Source organism: Corythoichthys intestinalis, chromosome 17, assembly GCF_030265065.1.
Source record: "Corythoichthys intestinalis isolate RoL2023-P3 chromosome 17, ASM3026506v1, whole genome shotgun sequence".
Taxonomy (NCBI): domain Eukaryota; kingdom Metazoa; phylum Chordata; class Actinopteri; order Syngnathiformes; family Syngnathidae; genus Corythoichthys; species Corythoichthys intestinalis.
Genome location: NC_080411.1, coordinates 42,638,436 through 42,662,426, shown reverse-complemented (window position 1 = coordinate 42,662,426; position 23,991 = coordinate 42,638,436). Strand labels below are relative to the sequence as shown.

Genomic DNA, 23,991 nt, shown 5'->3' with positions numbered 1-23,991 from the left:
CAGCAGAAGCTTGTTTTTCTGTTTATTAGTCGTTTGTAGAATATAGAATGATTTCCTGACCAATGTATCGACAATCGTTGTATCGCCATATTGTCAGATCATCGTTATAGTGAGCTTTGTATCGCAAATTGTATCGTATAGTGAGGTACCAAGAGGTTCCCACTCCTACTAGCAACAGTTGCTAATATCATGAATATTAATGAGCAAAGGTGACGTGTTACGTGCAGTACGCTACTGATGTAATTTCTTTTTGATTCTCGATCAATTCCTTTTCCTCTTAAGGGCATTTAAGGGTCATTTCCTGTTGATTTTGTGGCATTTATGGGTCACTTCCTGTTGATTTTGGGTTACTGAAAAAGAAGTGACTCAAGAATCTCCCCAAAAGAATAGGAACTGACACAAATTCAATAGGAAGTGAACTATAAATGCCCTAAAATGAACAGGAAGTGACCTGTAAATGCCCAAAAAGATGATTTCTGATTTCACTCCAGTCAAAATGAATTGGATGTCAAGCGCTTTCAATGGGAGTCACAGACACTATTCAGATGGAAGATTTTGATAGCAACCTGTTGGTTCCTTTTTTTTTTTTTTTTTTTTTTTTTAAACAGTGACACCTTTTCAAAACGATGTAGTGATTCTTGTGGGAGCATATCAATTACCTTTTGGGCTACAAGTCGCTGATGTGCGCTGACGTTGTAGACAACGTACTGTAAAACATATATTAACTCCAAACTTTCGTATTGAGTGCACGGCCATTAATTATAACAAATATACACCTTTAGAAGTTTGACGGCAAACTGCAGTAATTTCCCTGGCGTTAAAGACGCCGTCTGGAAATGTAACACCTACTGCAGTTTTCCATTAAATTCAAGACAATTTAAGACATTGATTATTATCTTCAAAATACAGCAGTGCACACATTTGGTTAGTGATATGACATGAAAATGAGTGCCCTCTATTTAGTAAATCACATGCCCACCAACAGCAGGCGCAATGTTTTAGTACAAACACACAACCAATTAAGACACAACATCAGCAAAGCTCTGAACACTTTGTTTTGTAGAACACTGGATTAGTAGATTAAACAAGCACCAAAGAGCAAAGTTTAAACTGTTGCTGATTAAAGTTTAAATTTTTGCTCGCCTGTTAGCTACCTAGACTGCAATCTTACACTATTAAAATTCTTTCCAAACTACTTACAAGCTTTCGGTCTCTCATAACAATCAGATAACATTCCATTTTATATCATAATTATAGTGTGCCGAACATGCATCCAGTTGCATGACACTACAAGGACTAACTGCCTCCTTAAACCCTTACATCAGCATCAGTGTGTCACTACTTTCAGTTATAGACTTTTATTGAACAGATTTTATCATGAAAATATAACAAGTCAAAAACACTTGTCCCCAACCAATACAAAATTATCCAATTCCACACACGAGTAGTTGTATTTTATTAGTTTTTTAAAAAAAAATGCTCATCATCTATTATCATACGTGGAGTTTAAGGGAGGGGCAGGAATGCATGCACCCCCCCTCCCGGTGGCCGAAACGTGTCATTACATGTAATTAACTTTCCTATATATGATTTTAAAATTAAGAGTTTTCCTGTAAAATATTGTCTATAAAAGTTGTATAGCAATAAAAAAAAAAAAAAATTAAATGAATGAAATGAACAAAAACATTATTTTCATAATGGGTCAAAATTATCATCAAATTAAACCCTAACCCCTAATGGTGTATCAAAGTTTTGTACATACCTGTGAGGTGGGCTTCTTTGGCATGTAGCCCCTCCACATCTTGGCTTCCTTAGACATGGCTTTTTCTAGAAGAAAAGCCAGCCTGTGGACTCCCCAGGGTTCGGAGAACTTCATTCTTTCTCACCCTGGTTAAGCCTTCCTCCCCACTGGATACAGCTACCTGCAAGGTGATACAGATCCATTTAAGTGTATGTGGCCGCTTGCTGCAAGACGCGGGCATAGGACTAGGGTTGGGCTTATAAACTTTACGCCACTTGAGTTCTAAACTGTGTGGAGCACCTGCTCTTTAATTCATTTGTTTAAAACAGTTTTGTTTTCACCAACAATGACGATAACGAAAATATTTCGTCAACGAACACTTTTTTCATGACTATGACGAGACAATAATGACCAAAAAACACGTTTTGGGAGACTAAAACATAACGAGCCGAATGTCAGTTTTCGTCTGACGAGCAAGAATGCGCAATAGTTTCCGTCACAAGTTAACTATGTGTGACATTTTATATGTAGGTAGCCTGGAGTGTCTGGTTATTTCACTCGTGACTAGTGTTGTTAATAATTGCGTTAGAGTATAACGGCTTTTCTAACGGTGTTATTTTTTTCAGTAGTGAGTAATGTACAGTGGTATGAAAAAGTATCTCCATCAAAAAAATCACCATCAAATGTGATCTGATCTTTGTCAAAATCACACAGATGAAAATACAATGTCTGCTTTAACTAAAACAACCCAAACATTTATAGGTTTTCATATTCTAATGAGGATAGCATGCAAACAAAACAGAAGGGGGAAAATAAGTAAGTGAACCCTCTGCCTAAGGAGACTTAAAGTGCATGTGACACGAAAAAGCATGTTTATTTCATAATACACGCGGTATTTTATGCTCCTGAATGATATGGACCGCTTGAATGTGTGTGGAAGCTATCGCTATATTTATTTAGTTTTTTTAATCCCGCGCCATGAAAATGAGTGACTTCCGGCTTCGGTCTTGCATTGAGGAGGAGGGCGCTGTGACGTGTACGCTAGAAGGCGTCCTCTTCACTATATAGCGTACTGTTGTGTATGAGGACGAAGGATTCAGCCGATTTTGCGGATTAATACGTTTATTTTTCGCATCACACCAGCCAAACGGCCGCAGAAAAATTATTCTGTATGAGGGAGAGGCGTATGCGCCTTTTTGGAGTTTCAAAAGGTTCCCATTCACCGTGGATATTGGCCAAAACAAGCCCGACGACTACTGTGGGACCATTGGACTTACGAGGAAGTGAGTAAACATGTTGTTTAGTATTATGTCAAATATTAATACAGCTATTACAAAGTAAACACTACAAACTTTCTTTAAATAAAGGACTACTTACGTTTGATCATTGATAGGCATGTAAAAAGCTCTCCTCATGCACATTAGCAGCACGTTAGCTGCACAACAACTGCAGCCACCCTCCTCCGGGGAACGAACTGTAAATTGCTCTCCGCCGGGCGGTTTGCCGATCCGCAAAGACAATCGACAATCCAGTCGTCATGTCAAATAATCCAGGCTAGTTATGTGTGATTTTCCGCTTGGAAGACTTTGAAACATCACTCGGTTCGGGTTAGCATGTCGGCTAGCTGTCACGCCTTTTGGTTTGTTTACATTCTCCGAAGCCGGGGAAGGGAAATGACATATGTCCGATTTAGGTGTCATAAAATATCATTCGGGAGGTGCGACAGTAAAGGTGAAGTCGACAGTTTTGACCATTATGGAGTAATTTTGCCATGTCGTCCTGAATAAATGCATTTTTATGATTTCATATTCCATTTAGCACAAGACTGTTATTTGTCATGACCTTGCCATTTATTTAGCAATTGGGAAAATACTTGGATAAAAAGAATATCCTCTAAAAATATTGAAATAAAGAGACAGAAACAATGACATTTTGCAGCTCTCTTCGTCGCGTTTTCCTCGTTGTGAATAGTTCCCCCTCGACGGGCTGACTGGTCCTTCTCAAGCCATTTATGTAGCTATTGGGGAAAAATACTTGGATAAAAAGAATATCCTGTAAAAATATTGGAGTAGAGAGACTGAAACAATGACATTTTGCGGCTCTCATCGTCGCGTTTTCCTCATTCTGAATAATTCCCCCTCAATGGGCTGAATAGTAAAACCGATGAGCCCAGTCTACCGCTGACGTCATCCACCTGTTGGGGACGCTAAAGCCCTATAATGGTAGGCGTGGCTAACTGGCAGATTAAAAGACTAATTTCTTGTCATCTGCGCTTTGCTAAATTGTTGTATAGAGTCGAATCATCTCAAAATATAATTCTAATTCACATAACAATGCCATTTAAGACTTTTTTTCTCATGTCGTATGCTCTTTAAAGAGCAATTGAAACCAATTTTTTACCAAACTTTTTAAGTCAGGTATGTGCCCAATCACTGATGACTGTTTTAAAGCTGCCCTGCCCACTGTAAAACACACACCTGCTAAGAAATGTCTTGATGAGAAGCACTGTCTGATGTGCATCACGGCTCGGTCAAAAGAGCCGTCTGAAGACCTGCGATCAAGGATTGTTTATTTGTTTAAAGCTGGGAAAGGATGCAAAACCATCTCTAAAAGTCTGGAGGTTCATCAAGCGACAGTCAGAGAAGTTGTCTATAAAATGGAGAGTTTGGCACTGTTGCTTCTCTCCTAATGAAAACCCGTCCACCAAAGATGACACTAAGAGTTCATCGCAGAATACTCAAGAGAGGCAAAAAAGAACCCTAGAGTGTCTTCTAAAGACTTACAGAAATCACTGGCACAGTCCAATATCTCTGTGCACACATCAATTATATGTAACTATTGCCAAGAATGGTGTTCAAGGGAGGACTCCATGGAAGAAGCCACTGCTGTCTACAAAAAAAAAAAAAAACATTGTTGCTCGTTTAATGTTCGCAAAAAGGCACTTGGACACTCCACAGAAGTTTTGGCAAAATACTTTGAGGACTAATGAAACCAAAGTTGAATTGCTTGGGAGTAACACACAACGTCATGTGTGGAGGAAAAATGGAACAGCCACCAACATCAACACCTCTTGCCCACCATTAGGCATGGTGGAGGGAGCATCATGATTTGGGGCTGTTTTGCTACCTCGCGGCCTGGACAACTTGCAATCATTAATGAAAGAATGAATTCAGAAGTTTATCAGTATGTTTTGCAGGAAAACCTGTGGCTGTCTGATTTGCCATCTGAGTTGAAGTTAAAAAGATGATGGATGCTGCAACAACACAATGATCCAAAACACAGAAGTCAATCAACTTCAGAATGGGCTCAGAAGAACAAAATACAAGTTCTGGAGTGGCCAAGTCAAAGTCCAGACTTCAACCCCATTAAGATGCCGTGGCATGACCTAAAGACAGCGATTCATGCCACACATACCAGGAATCTGACTGAACTACAGTACAGCAGTTTTGTAGAGAAGAATGGGCCTAGATAAGTCCTGATCTGACTGATCTGCAGCTACAGGAAGTGTCTGGCTGAAGTTATTGCTGCCAAAAAGGGTGGGGGGGCACAAAATACTAAATGTGATGGTTCACTTTCTCATTTTTCCCGCTTATGTAATTGTTTGCATGCTATCCTTATCAAAATACGAAAACCTATAAATGTTTGGGTGGTTTTAGTTAAAGCAGACACTGTTTTTCTCATCTGTGTGATTTAAACAAAGATCAGATCACATTTGATGGTGATTTTATGCAGAAATGTGAGAATTTCCAAAAGGTTCAGATACTTTTTCATGCAACTGTAATTAATTACTTTTTCCATCTTTGCAATACCGTTACTGGGGATGTGAAGGGGTGCGTTACAATTTGGTTGCAGCATGAAGATGGAGAGAGAGCAGAACAGGAAGGGGGTGGTGACGCTGTAGCAAACGGGATGATGATTGGCTAGGGGGCTTAGAGCTCGGAGCCTTGGAGCTCGGAGCATAGCATTCATGTTCTCGTAAGCATTAGCATTTAGCATGGCGAGCGTCATCTTAAAGTCGGGCAACTTTTTTTTTTTTCCACGTATAATTCGTGGCGTCCATGTGGGTACAATTAATTGGAAATAATGTATTGCTTTCTTGTTGCATGTGCATCATCACCAAGTTTGAAAAACAGTACATATGAAGTTAATTCGTTCCAAGACCTTGTTTGTAAGTCGAAATGGTCATATGTTGAGCAGGATTTTCCCATAAGAATACAATAGAATTCCATTAATTCGTTTCACAGCCCGAAAAGCTACCCTTAATCCCTAATAAATACTGCTTTTACAATTGCAAATATCAATTATAAAGAGCAAAACAAATAAATCATGAATAAAAATCGGAATAATAATATAATAATAGTAATAATGAAACAAATCGGGTTTTAATGTGGCAGATGTATTTTGCGCGGTGTACATGAACGCACCGTGTGGCTACACGACAGAGTGAGAGAGAGTGCAGTTGAAATATTATTTTCTCTTTTAACGTCTTGTTGTTGCTGGCATCAACTGCCGTGGACAGTTGGCGTGTTGTGTTGCACAAGTTCTGAAATAAATGATTAAAAACCTGACGAAGCTAGCGATCTCTTTGGTGATGGTACCACAATAACAATTGTCACCTTCACTTAATAAGACTGGCAAATGGAGGTCGGATGAATATTGTCAAGCAGTTAACGGACGCGCACCCCACGCTTATATTTTTCTATTATTTCCATCTTCATTTCAATGGTAAGCCTCACCTTTTTAGTTTTTTCACCACCTGCTTTAACATTCTTGGAACCCATGTGGATTTCTCTCACAAGAAAATCCGCTGTGTGTCCGTTTTGCGGGGAAACAATGAAATTGCGACACTGTTATAAATCTTTGTATTTCGAGCATTTTGTGGGATGTAGAAACAAATGGTGAGTCAAATTTTTACGTCGGATGTCGAAAAGAACGTGTGCCGAATCGATCGTATGTCGAGGTATCACTGTAGTTGGAAACCTTATTTATTTATACACTACCGTTCAAAAGTTTGGGGTCGCTTTGACCCCAAACTTTTGAACCGGATTGTACATAATAAAAAAATCCCATTTGATACACTACAGTTCAAATGGTTGGGGTCAAAGCGACCCCAAACTTTTGAACGGTAGGGTATATGGAGTCTTTTTTTTTTTTTTTTTTTTTTTAACTTTACAGACAAAAACATTTTTAGTAATCGTCGACTATAACGAGATACAATTTGTCTTGAGTTTTTGTCAACAAAAACTAGACGAAGACACATTTGAAATGACTAAAATATGACTAAGACTAATAAGTATCATCGTCCAAGAGACTAAGACGAAAATTAAAATGGCTGCCAAAAACAAGTTTCTCATATTTGTAATTGCTCTTTTCCAAAAAAAAAAAAAAAAAAAAAAAATTTTTTTTCCGATTACTCGATTAATCGATGGAACTTTCAGTAGAATACTCAATTACTAAACTATTTGATTGCTGTAGCCCTAATATAAATGCATACACGTGCATTTGCTATGGTTTAGTACAATACGTTTATAGCACGACCGGTATTTTTATTTTAAGTAGTAGGAGAGATTGTAATAGCCTTGTAAAGAGCTTTACTAGTTTTGGCGAAAACGGAATAGCTTTTTTGTTGCGGACTAAGGGCCTGCGAAAAACAACACTGGTTTAGAATATGTTTAATACTTTGCTACTGTTGAAGTGTGAAATACTGTGCGAAATAAATGATATATTTTGTGCAGAGACCGTTTTATATACAGCAATCTTCATCATTCACAGATAAACCAATTTAGCATGGATTAAACTGTATTATATGGATATGATGTGGTCATAGTGAGTCAACCAGTGTTCCCAGAACTATTCAAGTGGTCTGGTGAAATTTCTTCTAGTTTTAATATCGCAATATATATCGAAACATACCGCAAACTGCCCAAAGGTCGCAATTTTAATCTTTTGCAATATCGTTCAGCCCAAATAATAAACATATTGACTTTGAGCTTGTCGCTGTAAAATAATGAAACATTGACTGTAGATTGTAGAATGACAACCTGTCAATCATTGTTTCACGAAAGGAATGACAAATTTAGGAGTATTGAGGACAGGTTATACACAACTATTCCAGGGAACTGAGCTATTATGACAATTTCCGTACAGCTAGCTAGCTTGTTGACCTGACGTCGCAGATAAACTATATGGCCTCTTTGAGGGGAAACAGAGGTTTATTTATTTATGAACACGGAAAATCCTCTTGGGTTGTATTCGCCCAAAAACACTCACAGCTGTGATAAATGAGCAAGCCATTTAAATAGCTGCTTAAGTCCAGGAAATAGACGGAGCCCAAAGCCTCACCTCCCCTGCGAAGCGGAGAAAACCACAGTTGGATTTCATCCGGTCCACTCAGTTCCGAGATGAATAAAGTCGGGGACCCGTTTTTCGGCTCAGTCCTCCATTTTGGCTTTCGTGGGGGGGTATTATTGTAAAATATAAAAATAAATTTGGGGAAAGTAGACAGCTAGTGTCTACTTCCGAAGAGGGGACTGGGGGAAGAGAGAGGAAACAAGCCCCACCTACCTCAAGGTAGGCCTCCCGTATTTTTTTTGTTTTAATTAATTAATTTTTTTTAGTTCTGTTTATAACAGAAATGTTTTTTTTTATTTGTATGTACAACATTTGATAAATCAGTCTTTATTATAAAAATTAAGTATAATGATATTTTGTTCAGTTTTTTGGGCGTTGTTTCTCAATTTTTCTTTTGACGCGATCCTCGTTTAAATATGAATAAGCTCATTGGATTTAATACATTTACATAAAATTTAATGAATTACATGTCAAGGACGTGTTTTGATGGGCTCACTTTTCATCGCGGGCTTCCTGTCCGACCAATGGTTCCCCATTGTTTTCTGCGATTGACGGTGATAGACGTACTATCCATTTTGATACTGTCTCTGAAAGGGTTAAGTTCTCCCTTCCAAATTGAGCTAGCTTATCTAAGTGATAGTACCGAAATATATAAAGTTTTAAAATTATTGGATGTGATATAAATGGGAGTGCTTGACAAATGGAAAAAACAATTTAAATGTTTTTGTCAATTGAAAACGTATTTCCAGGCAGCTTCTTATGCGATATGGAGTACTAATCTGATTTGTATTGTATTGATAAGGTGAAATGAATCTGACTGCGAATAAACATTCATAAATCGATGCTTGAAAATACACCAAGCGGAACCATCCCCAAACCAAAACCCTTACGTAATGCTATCTTAATGCGTCGCAACCGTGTCAGGCCAAGAGCCAATCAAATAAGCCTATTTTAGGCGGACTATTTGAACGTGAGAAAGTGCAGCTCGTTGATTGGTTAATAGAAACGTCAATCTGAAAACAGTCGTCTTTTGTTCAAGGTCGGCAGGGTTTCAATTCTAGTGGTTGTTTTCGGCAAGGCAAAACTGACATTACATGACACTGTTGTATTAATTTCATAATTATATAATAAACGAAGTCAGGTTAATAAAGTGCCATTGCCTGTAAGAACGTACGTATTATGCTAGCATGTTTGTACCGCTATGACCGGGGTGAATTCTATTCTTACAGCAATGTCATGATTGGTTGCTTTCCACTGACGTCACTATGTGGGCGTATGTGTTGGCAACATCAACAAAAGAGAGAAAAGAGAGAAAGGAGACGGTCTGCAGGAAAAAACAGAAGGAATACACCAGCGGAAAACAACAGATATGTGGATCTAATTCGCCGTAAGAGGTAAGAGCAACTATTAATACTTTAATTGTTGAAGTATCAAATTGATCGTGCGATTTATTTTTCTGTCTCCTACTCGACGAAGCGACAAAATAACGGAGGAAAGTCATTAAATGACCATTTTATTCTGACTAAACCTGTACTAAAAGAGTAATCCAATTAATAAAAACAATATACAAAGTATTCTTTTCAAGTACTGTATCGTCATAATTGGTGAAATATTTCGTCACTCAAATTTGATCGAAAATGAAATCTCTAAATTCCATTCGAACAGAGGAATTCAACGTTATTTTGGGGGGAGGGTTACCAAATACTAAATAATCATTTTGAAAGGAGTATTTCTTCTGATGACCATCTCAGTTTTTTTAAATTTTTTTTACCCCCTACTTGGCTGTTGTAACATCCTTGCTATGTCCGAAGAACACAGCTTTCCACCAGAGTAATTAAGAAATAATAATGCATAGATATCACATGCATTGATTGTATTGCTGAAATGTTTAAAACGTTTGTTTTGGTGCCGATGATGTCGCATTAGGGTAGAATGTTTTGCTGTTTGAGGAATAGGAAAAACAGCCCCTCCCCCGCTCCTAAGGGAGGATTTAAAAGGTTAGCTCGCTGCAGTCGAGGATAGATTCATCTCCCTCGTTTGCAGTCTTCTAAGTGGGGGAAAAACACGATCTAAACCGTATTGCCTACTCAGATATGTGTAAACGAGCAAATAACAACGCAAACCCGTCCATAAAGACTGTTGTTTTTCAATCTGGGGTTTCGAAGGCGTTCACTAAAGAGAAATCTGACACCCGAGTCCAGCTGTGGGAAGTGGGCCGTACCCCGAGCCGTGTGTGTCACTCCCCCCTACAAACGGGTCAACAATGTAGACCAGTATTTGGATGTCACTGGCAACACGTAACCCAATAAGACTTGGATTTTTCTTGTTTGCCTTTCTAGTGAGAAGACAAGTGCCAGCTGAGACATGGATGCCTTCAAATTGATGAAGGAGCTGCGGGCAAACTATGAGCTAGAGGTCTATTATCTCCCCAAGGAGACAGGCCTGAGTCTCATTGAGTCCACAGATCAGGTAAGTCCACTCATTTAGGTTCAGTTTCTCCTAAAATGTACTCGCATGACAGACAGACAAATTGGTTTTATAGTTCGAGATCACGTTGTCCATGTGAGAATTGCCAGCTTAGATGTGACCTCTGCAATGACAATATTTGACAAGTGCACTGATGTCCCCTACCATATTTAGCATTCAGTGCCATTGACAGTGACAGACGTCCAATCAGGTGGCTGCTCCTCCAGAGCCGCATGTGGCTATTTTTATACTTCTGCTGTGAATTTCGTATGTCACTAGAAAGACTGACATCGATCAGACGACTGACAAAATCTACGACTGTCAATGGCAGCGAATGAATTAACATTAGAACAGGGCTGCAACTAGGCATGTGCCGGTATGAGATTCTGACAGTATGATTAACCTTAAGCAAAAATTTCACGGTATCATGGTATTGCAATTAAAGCTCTAAAACAGGGGTCCCCAAACTTTTTCCTGTGAGGGCCACATAACTTTTCCCTTCTCTGATGAGGGGCCGGGGTCAGTTTGTAACAGAAAAGGTGTGACGATTGCAGGAGTTCCTAAATGTAAAAATTTATTGTTTTTCAGATAGCCATAATCAAATACTGTAGCTCTCAAATTGCATCCATATTCATCTATAAAATCCTGAGTTTTTGAGTAAGTCTGACGAACTTCTGGCAAGCTTTATTGGTGCTAGTGTAGTATCTGAGCGTTATGTCATGGAAAAATTTGGAAAGACAGTCTTTTAAAATTTTCCAATTTAAAAAAAATAAATAAAAGAAAATAAAAAGAAAATATGAAGACCCCTCCCCCCAAAAAAAATCCATAAATAAGGCACTTCTTTATAAAAGTCGCAAAGTAACAATGGCGAGAAAAAAGTAGCTGCTTATAGCCCGAAAAATACGGTAACCAAAGACACAATTCAAATTCTCAGAGGTTACTCAACAGGCTTTATTATTCCAAAAGTAATAGAACAAATAATACATATTAGCCTAATATGATTCTCCAAAACACAATACAGATGGAAACTTAAGAAACTGATTAGCATAATCGCTAACTAGTAGAGCTGCAACTATTGACTTTTTTAGTAGTCGATTAATCGACGAACTAGTTAGTTCAAATAATCGAGTAATTGGATAAGGGACATAAAAACTTAATACCTGAGTTGAGCCTCAAACGGTAAAAAAAAAATCTTAAGTACAACAAAAGAACAATTGGCTAACTTACATAGCAAAAGTCTGCTAGCTTAAATGCTACAAAATGCAAACTTTTTTAAACAATGCTCTTAACCAATGGTTCAAACACATATTCTCACAAAAAACTGCTATATATATACCTATGAAGTAAATTACAAATGCATTTAAAAAACATTAGCTCAAACAAAAGCTTATGTTGGTCTTAACACGGAGCAGCTGGCTTCAGCCATGTGAAATGAGTTATGTCCTATTCACTGTTGCCACTAGAGGGCAGTGTACCCACCCAAATCAATAAAACTACTATATAAACTATAAACTACTATATAATGCAAACACTTACGAACTATTACGAAGCAGCAAAATTGAATTTGAATCTTTTTTTTATAATCGAATTACTCGAGTTAATCAATTATTCATTACAGCACTACTAACTAGCTTAGTGCACCGTGCTAAATAGTAACATCTCATCAACCAAGAATACAAACAATACAATTGGCTACATGTCATTTACTCATCTCTGACGGAAGCACACTGGATTTAACACCACAAAAGTCAATTTAACTCAACACTTTGTCATATTATTGATTCAGCAACCCAACCTGAATGTAGCAGTGAACTCTCTCTCACTTGCTCTAATCACTAGAGTGCGCGCAGCCTCACATTGCACACAAACAAGGACCCTGACGGAACTGCTCATAGCTTCCGGCAAAAATAGATGATTAAATTAGTTGGCAACTAATTTATTAATCAATTTAATTGATTAGTTGTTGCAGCCTTACATTAGAATTTCTTGGCATAATTGTTCTGCCTCTCAATAAACATCAGTGTAGAAATATGGATGATGTGATTGTGAAATCAGGATTGTTTCTCTGTGTAAAAATGGCTATTTTGATGATCTAGAACGATGGGCGGATCTCAGCCAAGTGCAGGGATGCCAAAGTTGAGGACCTGTGGAGTCTGACCAGCTTCTTTGGCTATACCACACAGACGTTCGTCCTGGCTGTTAACCTGCTTGACAGATTCTTAGCCATGATGAGGGTACAGAATATACATAAAGAATACAGAATAACCCTTATTTTCAGTTTTTTTAACGATGCCAAAACTGAATGATTAGATGTTAAAACCCAGCGTCCCTTTTCAGATCCAACCGAAACACTTGTCCTGTGTCAGCCTAAGCTGCCTCAACATGGCCGCCAAAGTGACAGAAGAGGAGTGCAACCTCGCGTCCACGGACGAGCTCATCCGCATCGGACAGTGTCGCTTCAGCGTGTCCGACCTGGGTCGCATGGAGAAGATCATCACGGAGAAACTGGACTTCAAGTCGAAATCCGTCACGGCCTTGACCTTTCTGCACTTGTACCATAAGATTGCACTGTCTCACTCCACGGAGAGGTAGGAAGAATTACTGACTACTTCATTTATTTTCTTTGTTAATAAAGCAAACTTACTTCGAATAAGGTAGCACCTATGTGTTTGGAATGAAAGTATAGAAAGAAGTCAAGATTTAAACCCAGAACCTTAGAACTGTGAAGCAGATGTGCTCAAAACTGGGGCTCTTTGCTTCCCTAAATAGAACAAACAATAAAAACAGAAGTATTTGTAACAATCTAACAAATGATCATTTACCCATTTTTAACACTTGAAATATTTACATATTCAACATTTTTTTTCTCTTCACATTTAAACCTTTCTGTCGCTGCAGGCGTGCCGTCTGCAAATTCAACATTCCGTCAACATTTCTTGTTGCCAGCATTCACAAAACCTCATTGTTTTTGCTTGGCGGTGCTTTTCCAACGCACTCGGCGTTGTTTGTCTGAGCGGAACCGCTCGCTTTTGGGCCAGCAGTCAACTATCAGACAGTTGCGTCTGGCTGAAGCACACTGATAAGATTTATTGCTGACTGCTGCTGACACACTTGCATAAGCGGTTGTAGGTCATGTTATGGTTTTGTAACATGTCTTGCTGTGCATTATTGTGCTACATGAGTGTTTTAATCACTTGTCCTAATATAATTGTGTTGCAGAAGTACCTTTTTTTTTTCCTTGTTAGATAATACTGTATGTCCAGATTTGATTTTGAAGTTTGTGATTTTTGTGTGAACAGAAAGGAGATGTTGAGCCTGGAGAAGCTAGAGGCTCAGCTCAAAGCTTGTCTGTGCCGGATCTCTTTCTCCAAAGCAAAGGTAAGAATTCACAGCGTAGTTCAGAACAACAGACTACAGCGATCCCACGCTAATTCGCGCTTCAAAATTCACGCACGCGGTCCATCGCAGATTTTTTTGATACAAAATAAATAATACAGTATTTTATTTTAAAAAGTTATATATACATGTACAAACTTTGTTTTCCTTTAAATATATCTCATATGGTTATGATTACAGTAATTTTTGCACAATAAGGCGCACCTGACTATAAGCCGCCACCCACAAAATTTGACACGAAAACAACATTTGTTCATAGATAAGCCGCAGCTGTCCTCATGTATTATGGGATATTTACACCAAAATATATTATCCGGTATTACTTTTCTTGGCAACGGCATTATATGACTGTCATGAGACCAAATTAACCACCGTGATGCTTTGAACCAATTGGCTACAAAGCAATGAGCTTCAAGAAGCTTCATTTGGCCATCACTGCTCCCTTGGGGGAGACATTCAACCTCTGCTGCCACCTGCTGTCAAAACTGTTGTTGTCCAACATGCCTCTTAGCATGCATAGCAGTGCTACAGATGTACTGTAAATAACAATCAAAATTCATGTTCTGTGCTAATTATTTCTTTGGTTACTGTTCCAGTTGTTTCATTACTTGCTAGTTATGTTATTTGGTAACACATTATTTGGCGCCATTAGACAGTCATAGGTATGACATGATGCTGTCATGAGCATTAATGAATGCTTATAACAGATGTCATTTAGTGTTATCCGGCAAATGATCTCACTTTTGTATGGATGTAAAAGATCCGAGCCGGCATTGTAAGGCGCACCTAAAAGCCTTCAGTTTTCTCAAAAGCCTACAGTGCCCTTTATAATCCAATGAGCCTTATGTATTGGTTAATCGGGGCATGACAGTCCTTTTTGCGCAGCTCCATCAAGTGGATGCATAAGGCAACCCCAACCACTACTACTGCGCCTTATAATGCGGTGCGCCCAAGATATGAAAACAACTCTAAAAAAGTTGCGGCTTATACTCCGATGTGCTTTATGCACTTTAAGCATACGGTACATTGAAACCCCCCCCACACACACACAAGGGGAAAAAAATATACATATATATTTTTAAAAAAATATATACATGTATATATATATTTTTTTAATGTAAATAAGCTCCGCCTCTACTTCGCAGATTTGCAATTTTCGCGGGCGGTATCACTGTGATGAGAAGTTGTTGTTTTTTGTTTTTTTAATTAGAGCATGGAAACAAATATCTTAACCTTCCCTTTGCCTTAATTCACTTTCCTCCTCTTCCATCTAGCCGTCCGTCCTCGCCTTGTCTCTCTTGAGACAGGAGATTGAAGCCATTCAGTCGTTGGACATGCTGGAAATAATTCATCATATCCAAAGACACCTCAAGGTAAATGACTGACATTGTCAAAGTGCAAACTTGGCAAGGAAAGGAACATTATTAGTTAGTCAGCCTATAGGGGGGCAATAAAGGTAGTCCCTTGGTTACGACGTACCAGACTTATGTGATTTCGACTTTTACGACGCAGGACTGTCGTCTGCAATTTCGTCTTCAGTCTTTTTTTTTTTTTTTTTTTTTTTGTCACGTAAACAGTACCAAGTTCTCGTTGTCGTTCTTCATCCCCTCCCCTTGGCCGGGAGATCTGCCACTTCCTTGTTCTCATGCTGTAGCTGTTTCTCCCCCAGCGCCGACTCCTCTTACGAGTCCCGATCTGGTTTTTTGAGTTCAGACGGCGGGTTCACTTTGAGAGGGGCAACAATGGCGACATGAGCGGCCAGGCCCCCCCCCCCCCCCCCCCCGCTTCCCTACTGTTTCTACAGCGCCCTTTTCTTTCGGCAAGGCGATTAACTCGCGAGTAAAGCCTGAGTAGTCATTGAATATAACGGCATTTAACACAACGTACTCACAGTATCTTATTTCTCTACTTTTTTTTAATATGACATATAATACAGGTAATCCACGGGTTACGAACAGGTTCCGTTCCTACGCTGGCGATGTAAACCGAATTACCATGGGAGTCTGAATTAACCCTTTAAATACCCCTATATCTCAAAATAACTATCCAAAAAGTCCCAAAGTATTGTATTTTGTTTAATGATGGATGATACACTGCCCTCTGGTGGCAGTGTTGGGTCTTGCCAGACTGTCCCCTTATGACCAGGCTCTCGTCTGACATGGATAAAGGACAGATGCGCTCTGGTTCGGCCCACATAAGGCTGTAAGTTGTTTCAGCTAATATATGTTTGTGTATGCATTTGTAATTAAGTTTAGAGCTACAGTTTGGGGAGTTGTGTGTGAGCGATTTGCCATGAAAATTGTAAATACGTTAGCATTTGTAGCATTTAAGCTAGCAGACCTTTGTTAGGAAAATTAGGCTAATTTAATCTACTAAATTTACATATTGTTCAGAATAGATGGACGTTTAAACACCAATTGTTTCGTTTTGTTTTATTGTTAAAATGTGTGTCGTTTTTAACTTAAATGTAAATATATTTGTGTCAGCTTTACAAATTCTTAAAAGTGAAGGAAGTCAAAAGCTTCAAAAACCGCAATTGCCTTGTTTGCTGTCCTCCAAGCTGTACAACTTGACGTTTTAGCGAGGACAGAACGCGTGATATTAATAAAGTAAAGTAACAAATAAGATACTGTTAATGTGACTAAAAAAAACGGCGAACGAGAGTCCGGCATCGTAAAGTCGAAATAATGTAGGCCGAGTATGTCGTAACCCTGGGACTACATGTACATGTTATTGGACAGTTATTTTGAAAGTTAGGGGTAATTCCGATTAAAGCAGAAATTGGGGTTACGTCGCCGGCGTGGGAACGGGACTCGTTCGTAACCCGGGGACTACCTGTATTTGTTTTGACAACTTTGGCCACAGTGATGAGCATTACATAAGCAAAGTGAGTTGTTGCTATCATGTAACTTCGAGCGGTCATTGGAGACTTGTACTGATGTTGTATCCAGTGAGTATCAACACTCCTTGAATGCTGTATGTGCTTATTCTTAGCCAGGCTCCAATCCAATAAATATTATTTATCCTGTCTGCATGGGTATGCGTTTATGTAAGATGACGGCGGCAATAAACGCGTATCATGAAGGTCGGATTGTAAATTGGGTTAGAGCAGAATTAGTTCATTTCAAAACAAAACTTTAACTCATGGCATTTTTTCTTCTCACTGGGATAGCTGAAGGAATGTTAAGGCTGCCATTGACAGCAGTTAGACTGATAGTCTATCGCTGTCAATGGCAATGAATGAGTTATCTATTAGCTATAGTTAGCTATTTATCTACAGTATCTATACTATTACACCTTAACCCACCCTCGTTTAACCCTGTGACCTGAAAAAAAGAAACTAGCGCCAGTGTACTGTTGCACATTTCAAAGTTTACTGTCAGCGGTGGGGCAAACCAGGCTAATCGGTCAGCTGTCTGTTTGGCTTCAGATTGCAGACGGTGAACTCCTGCTATGGCGCGGTCAAGTTGCTCAATGTCTGTCGGACTACGCCTCGCCAGAGTGCAGCAAACCCAATCATAGGAAATTGCAGTGGATAGTGTCTCGCCGGACCGCCCAGAACCTGCACAGCAGCTACCGAAGTGTACCCGAACTGCCCACTATCCCAGAATGCTGCTGGGATGAGAGCGAGAGGTGAGAATTCTAACGTGCTAACGCCGCCCGGGTGTCGGAACCTCGTGATATTTGGATAGCAACAAAGAAACGGAAACATTTTTAGAGCAAGATTATGATTTGCAATGTATAGAGAAATTAGCCGCTACTGCATTGGCAACATAGTTCGCAATATTTACGTACAATAAATGCTAACTGCACGTTGTTTTTTTTTTTTTTTTTTTTTTTTTTTTTTTTTTTTTTTTTTTTTTTTTGCTTTGAACCAAGAATCGAGACTGTTTTACATTCATTTCTGAAAAGAATTCGTGGATTTAAGCATTTATGCACAAGAATTTTCACTGGAAAAGCTCTGTTTACATCAGGCGGCCGCTAGCTACATTCACTAACACTAGGATTATACTTCGACATGTAACGTAAAATAAACGCTAACTGCAGGTTTTTTTTGCTTTTAACCAAGAATTGAGACTGTTTTACATTCATTTCTGAAAAGAATTCATGGAGTTAAGCATTTATGCACAAGTATTTTCACCGGAAAAGCTCTGTTTACATCAGGCGGCCGCTAGCTACATTCACTAACAGACTAGCATTGTACTTCGACATATTTACGTGAAATAAACGCTAACTGCATGTTTTTTTTTTTTTTTTTTGCTTTTAACCAAGAATCGAGACTGTTTTACGTCCATATCTATAAAGAATTAAGAGATTTAAGCATTTATTCACAAGAATTTTCAACGAAAAAAGCTTTGTCTGTGATTCGATCAGCTTTGACGGCCTCACCAACAATGCAGGCCCCAAACGCTAACAATACGTTTTTTTACTTTTAACCAAGAATCGAGACTGTTTTATGTCCATATCTATCAAGAATTCGGGGATTTAAGCATTTATTCACAATAATTTTCTCTGGAAAAGCTCTGTTTACATCAGGCGGCGGCTAGCTACATTCACTACTAAACTAGCATTGTACTTTGACATATTTACGTAAAATAAACGCTAACTGCAAGTTTTTTTTTTTTGCTCTTAACCAAGAATTGAGACTGTTTTACGTCCATATCTATAATGAATTCAGGGATTTAAGCATTTATTCACAAGAATCTTCACCGGAAAAGCTTTGTTTACATCAGGCTGCCGCTAGCTACATTCACTAACAGACTAGCATTGTACTTCGACATATTTACGTGAAATAAACGCTAACTGCATGTTTTTTTTTTTTTTTTTTTTGCTTTTATCCAAGAATCGAGACTGTTTTACGTCCATATCTATAAAGAATTAAGAGATTTAAGCATTTATTCACAATAATTTTCAACGAAAAAAGCTTTGTCTGTGATTCGATCAGCTTTGACGGCCTCACCAACAATGCAGGCCCCCTATTTATCAGCCCCGCACCCCGTGTCCCGTCAACACATTATGAAGTCTATGTGCAATCAAAGATATATAGTTCAAAGAAAAAGGTGTTTTACTGTATAGTAATCGCTGCTTAAGTGTTATTATTAATTATTACTGTAATTTCGCAATGGATAATCCATGAATTCTGCCAGTCATGTAACGGCATGTAAATTCAGATGAAAAATACCAAACATTGAAAAGAAAACAAACACACCCTTCAGGCCATCACACACTTGAGTTTCCACAGCAACCAAATTAGTGTTTGACTAGTCATTTGTTTGACGGGCACATTTGAAATGACATTTCTTGTTTGGTGGTTTTGTCCGAAGAAACAGCGTCGCAACACTACGTCACGCAGACGTGACTAACACGTCCTGCTGGCGACTCTCGTATCTTCCAGTGTTGCGTGCGAGTCACAGGTCACGTCCCACAGGAGACAAGACCAGATTCCATGACATCACAGAAGGCCTCGCCCATTAATGCAACATAGGGTTTTATTTGAAAATGTTTGACTCATGAGGAAAGAGGAACTTGAGTTGCGCATATGACTGTCATGACGTCCAATACGCTCCCTTAACAACAGCAATAATTCATTTTAGGAGTAGGCTTACATATTTTTACTCCACTCATACATAGCTAAGTGAGATCACGATGAAACTGATTATAAAACGATAAGAGCATTTATTTTCACTTTTGTTTTGAGCAATCCAAACAGGACGACATAACCCATAGTGTTTGTCAACAGACCTGGTGACATTCAGTTTCACGTCATGAATCATTGACAGTCAGCTGACGACTGACCGGCAAACATTTTAACATGCCAAAATCAGCTGATAGCAAATGGGGAAGTTTTTTTTCCCCCAACAAGCAATCTATTCGAACTGGGAGAGTTGGCAAAAGCCATTTATAAACATTACAACTACAGTTGTCTGAAATTGTCAAAATCCAAAAATCTGATACTCGATATATGTGATCATGGACTAAACATATTATGGCTAATTGTATTGTGATACCCCACTGGATGCTTGAATAATGACAATGCTCACATAACAAATCCAGACCATCTTAGGCTAGGTTCATACTGGGGCTGCAGCTATCGATTATTTTAGTAGTCGATTAATCGATGAACAAGTTAGTTTGAATAATCAAGTAATTGGATAAGGAACATTAAAACGGTATTTTAAAAAAAAAAAAAAAAGAGGCTCTATGTACAACAAAAGAACAATTGGCTAACTTGATTAGCAAAAGTCCGCTAGCTTAAATGCTATAAAATGCTAACTTTTTTTTTTTTTTTTTTGAAACAATACTCTTAAAAAACACATTCCCACAAAAACAGCTAAATATATCAACAAAATTACGAATGCATTAAAAAACATTAGCTAAAACAAAAACCTGGCTTATATTGGTCTTAACAGTGAGCAGTTGGATTCAGCCATGTGAAAAAGAGGCAGACCCGAGGGCATTGTATCCACCCTAATCAACAAAACTAAATGCAAACACTTTCAAAATAAACCAATACAACGCCACTTTAATTAAACGAATACTCGAAGCAACAGAATTTAATTCGAATATTTTTTTTTAATTGAATTAATTAACTAAATAAATTAACTAAAGGGATACTCGAAGCAATACAATTTAATTTTAAAAAAATAAGAAAGCTTTAAAAATAAAAGCCACCGGGAATCTGATTTTTTAAATTTCAGATTTATATTTCATTTTGTAGACAGCCCTCGTGAGGAAAGGAGGTTGCGGGATTTAAAAAAAAAAAAAAAAAAAAAAAGTGCTGTGGATGCCTCATCAGCTGGGCGAATAGCACAATTGGTAAGAATAACACAGTTTGCAAGGATATTCAAGTATAAAATACAACGATTATAAACACAATTTCAATAAGTTTAACAATAAATGATAATCTTATGTCATTACTTTATTATGTGTTACAGTTGTCAAACCTGAATAACAATGAAATGGTAGTTTTGAAAAAACTGCTGAAGGTGGGTCAGTGACCATCTGATGTGGTTTGTTCTCAGATGAACAAAAAGCTGAAGAAGGCAGTTTTGATGTCGAGGTTGAAGGAAGGAAAATAGGCAAAGACTGACTGATTCACAGCCAGAAAGTGTTGATGACAGTGTTGATTTCTATTCACTATTCCCTATTCCCCCCCTCCCAATTAAAGTCTGTCACAGTCACAGCCAATTATATTGTAAAGCTGGTTAAAATGGAAGTTGTTGAAAGTTGTATTAAATACTTTTTCATGTGCTCCTTTTGATCTATGAGCACCTGCCCCTCCATTGGTCTCTGCACGGCCCTGATAGTATGTGTATTGTTTAACAATCTATTAGCTGTAATCAGTAACATAAGCCCTCAGATAAAATCAAACAAATCTGTTACGTTGGGTGAATGCGGAAGCAAGCAAACAACAATAACAGAGTGATTGCGTAAAAAGGTTTATTAAACACACAAAAACACACAATTGCGAAAAAGAAAACAAAAAAAAAAGTCCATGACAGTAAGTCGGGATCAATTTAAAAAAAAAAAAAAACGTGAAGGTAAAACACAGTGAAAGGTAGACGGACGAAAAAAACAAATCAAGGATGCAACCACAAACTGTCAAATGGTACCAAGTCAATATCTCGGCAAGCCGCCGAGGATCAGTTTAAAGACACTAAAGATTATAGATTTTTAAATCAATGGCAATATTTTATGTGTTTCTAATGACATATTTGAGTAAAATCGAACAATTGTGGCTTATTAGAGCCTACAAGTCCATGGTTCGCTTTAATGCCTCACTCTAGTCGTGAAAAACACGAAAAATATGAATTAATACCTGCGGTCTGAACCTTAGTTTGCAGACATCTAATTATCAATAAGCAAAACTGCTGTGCTAAGCTGTGACCAGTCCTTGTACAAAGGCAGAAGGCTTCTATATTCACTTCGAAGCCAACATGCATATTGGCCCAAAACTAATTATAAAAAAGCAATGTCGATATTATCCGATGTCATCTCCAATTACAACTATTTTTCATTTCAGTGAGGACTCTTCCGAGGACATGAGTTCGGGCGAGGAGTCCCTCAGCAGCTCACTGGGCAGCGATGGCGAAGGGCCGTTCTTTCCAGCGCATCTCCGCCGCCAATACCTCAACGCCTGACGCCGCGCGTCACTGTGCCTCGCCCCCAACCCGAACTTTTGCTTTTAATTTATTGTCTAATAAGCTCCGGTGCTAGAAGTGAATTGCACAACAACTGGCAGCTGAGCAGACGCGCATTTCTAGATTTTTAGTTAGACGTGTTGGTGGTACGTGGTACATTCCAAGATACATAATTGGCGCTAGACACTGGTTGGTTGAAGTGCAAAAAGTGACGTCAGATCAGATCGAAAATGTTTTTGTTGTCAAGAACTTGTGGTATGTGTAGAAAGTGGTATTAATCAAGGATGAATAGGTTTTACTGATCATCAGAAGCTGAGGGCAGCCGAACTTGCAGTAATCTGGACTTGATTTAGTTCTTATTTTTCTGCACATGTACTTGTATTACATTGTAAAAATCAAATTCATACCTTGACATTTGTTCAAACACAATCGGGAGCAATAAAGTAACAAAATAGTTAAACGTTTAAATCCCGCAATGTCCAGATTTGACTGAATGTTAAAGCGACTGCGACTGCCCATACTTTCTGAGTGTGTTCATTTTGCACAGTTTTTGTAATTTGTGTTGGAAGCAGTTTGTGTTTTTGGGTAAAATGGACGTGTGACTTTTTTTTTTTTTTTTTTTTTTTTTTTTGGGCTGAACATTTTTCTTGACTCCACTGAGGTTATTTGCTCAAAGTTCAGCATAGAGCACTTACTCTCCAGTGAGGGTTGACACTGTTGATGACTTTAGCGAGTGTGTTGTGATACTGTGTTTGTTTGACCCTGACTTTAAAGTTGCCAATTTTAGGATGTAGCGTACAAAAAAAAAAAAAAAAAAATCTTTTCCAAACGAATGTGTGGAACAAACTAAGCGAAGTTCAAGAAATGTTGTTTAAAAATGCATAGAAAAATGTAAAATTGTAAATGATGTACAAAAAAAAAGAAAAAAGTTTATAGTTCTTTGTAGATAATTACGTTAATTTATTCTTTTGTCACATGTACTGAAAAAAAAAATCTTATAAAAATGTTATTTTTAAATTGTTGTTGGCTTTCTCATTTCCATCATGTCAGACACTAGGTTACTGCGATTGCAGAGCAGGAACACAAACTTAAAGCAGAAATTCGGAATTTTTGACGAGTTAGTTGATTTCAACAAATTCCGTGCAGTTTGTCAGTTATGAGTTGGGACTGATTGTTAGACCTGGAATTTCATGCCTCAGACCGGCCCATTTTATATCAATTAAAATAGGGATATCCCGATCACGTGTTTTTGCACCAGAGTCACCTGATTTTGAGACTCTGCAGATACAGTCCCGATCATACACCGAAAGAAAGCTAATTTTTTAAAAATAACAGAAGTTCCAAACTACGGAGCCCCAAAGGTGACATGGAAGAAGAAGAGAAAAAACGGGGTAAAAAATGTTCATGTAAAAAAAAAAAAAAAAAAAAGTGCCTCTTAAGGGACATGGAAGATTTTTTTTCTGTTAAAGCAGAAAAAACACGGAAGGAAAAAAACGTTTTTAACATCAAAGCAAAAAAAATATATATGACGGAAAACAGACGACTGAAAAAGCAGTTTCTGCTCTTACACTCCTCTTTAAAAGAAACTGCTGTATTTTAAGCCAAAACAACTGTTGTGTTTGATCGAACAATATATATGCTGCCATAGCAGATTCATGGCACATAAAGCCCCCGAACTATTTTTAATTTGTCCGTTTTACCCTGAAAACCCCTGTTTCCAGACGTCACGCAACCGCTTTTGTTTCAACCCAGCCATAAAACGAAGGTAATTATATTTATTATTCAAAATGTCGTTTTTAGCTTAGAATCATTAATTGATGTCATATTTCGTTTTTTTAAAAAAGACTTTTTAAAAAAATTATTCACATATTTTAAACTTTTAAACTAATAATAACC

At 38.1% G+C, this 23,991-nt stretch overlaps 2 protein-coding genes across 2 annotated transcripts in view; one reads left to right on the top strand and one right to left on the bottom strand.

Annotated features, from left to right (window-relative positions):
- Positions 1-8,294, bottom strand: part of ccni (cyclin I) — a 35,468-nt gene extending 27,174 nt beyond the window's left edge. Inside the window, exons 1-2 of the mRNA XM_057818782.1 lie at positions 8,084-8,294; positions 1,763-1,922 (exon numbers count right to left, since the gene is read on the bottom strand). Of these exons, the coding sequence (XP_057674765.1) occupies positions 1,763-1,876 (114 nt within the window). The 5' untranslated portion in view covers positions 1,877-1,922; positions 8,084-8,294. The remainder of the gene's footprint in view (positions 1-1,762; positions 1,923-8,083) is intronic.
- On the top strand, positions 8,070-22,917 carry ccng2 (cyclin G2). Its single transcript, XM_057818783.1, has 9 exons — positions 8,070-8,311; positions 9,322-9,486; positions 10,432-10,561; positions 12,655-12,792; positions 12,896-13,146; positions 13,858-13,936; positions 15,229-15,327; positions 17,385-17,587; positions 21,978-22,917. Exons 3-9 carry the CDS (start codon positions 10,457-10,459, stop codon positions 22,093-22,095), a joined length of 993 nt encoding a protein of 330 aa, XP_057674766.1. The 5' UTR covers positions 8,070-8,311; positions 9,322-9,486; positions 10,432-10,456; the 3' UTR covers positions 22,096-22,917.
- Positions 22,918-23,991: the final 1,074 nt, after the last annotated feature.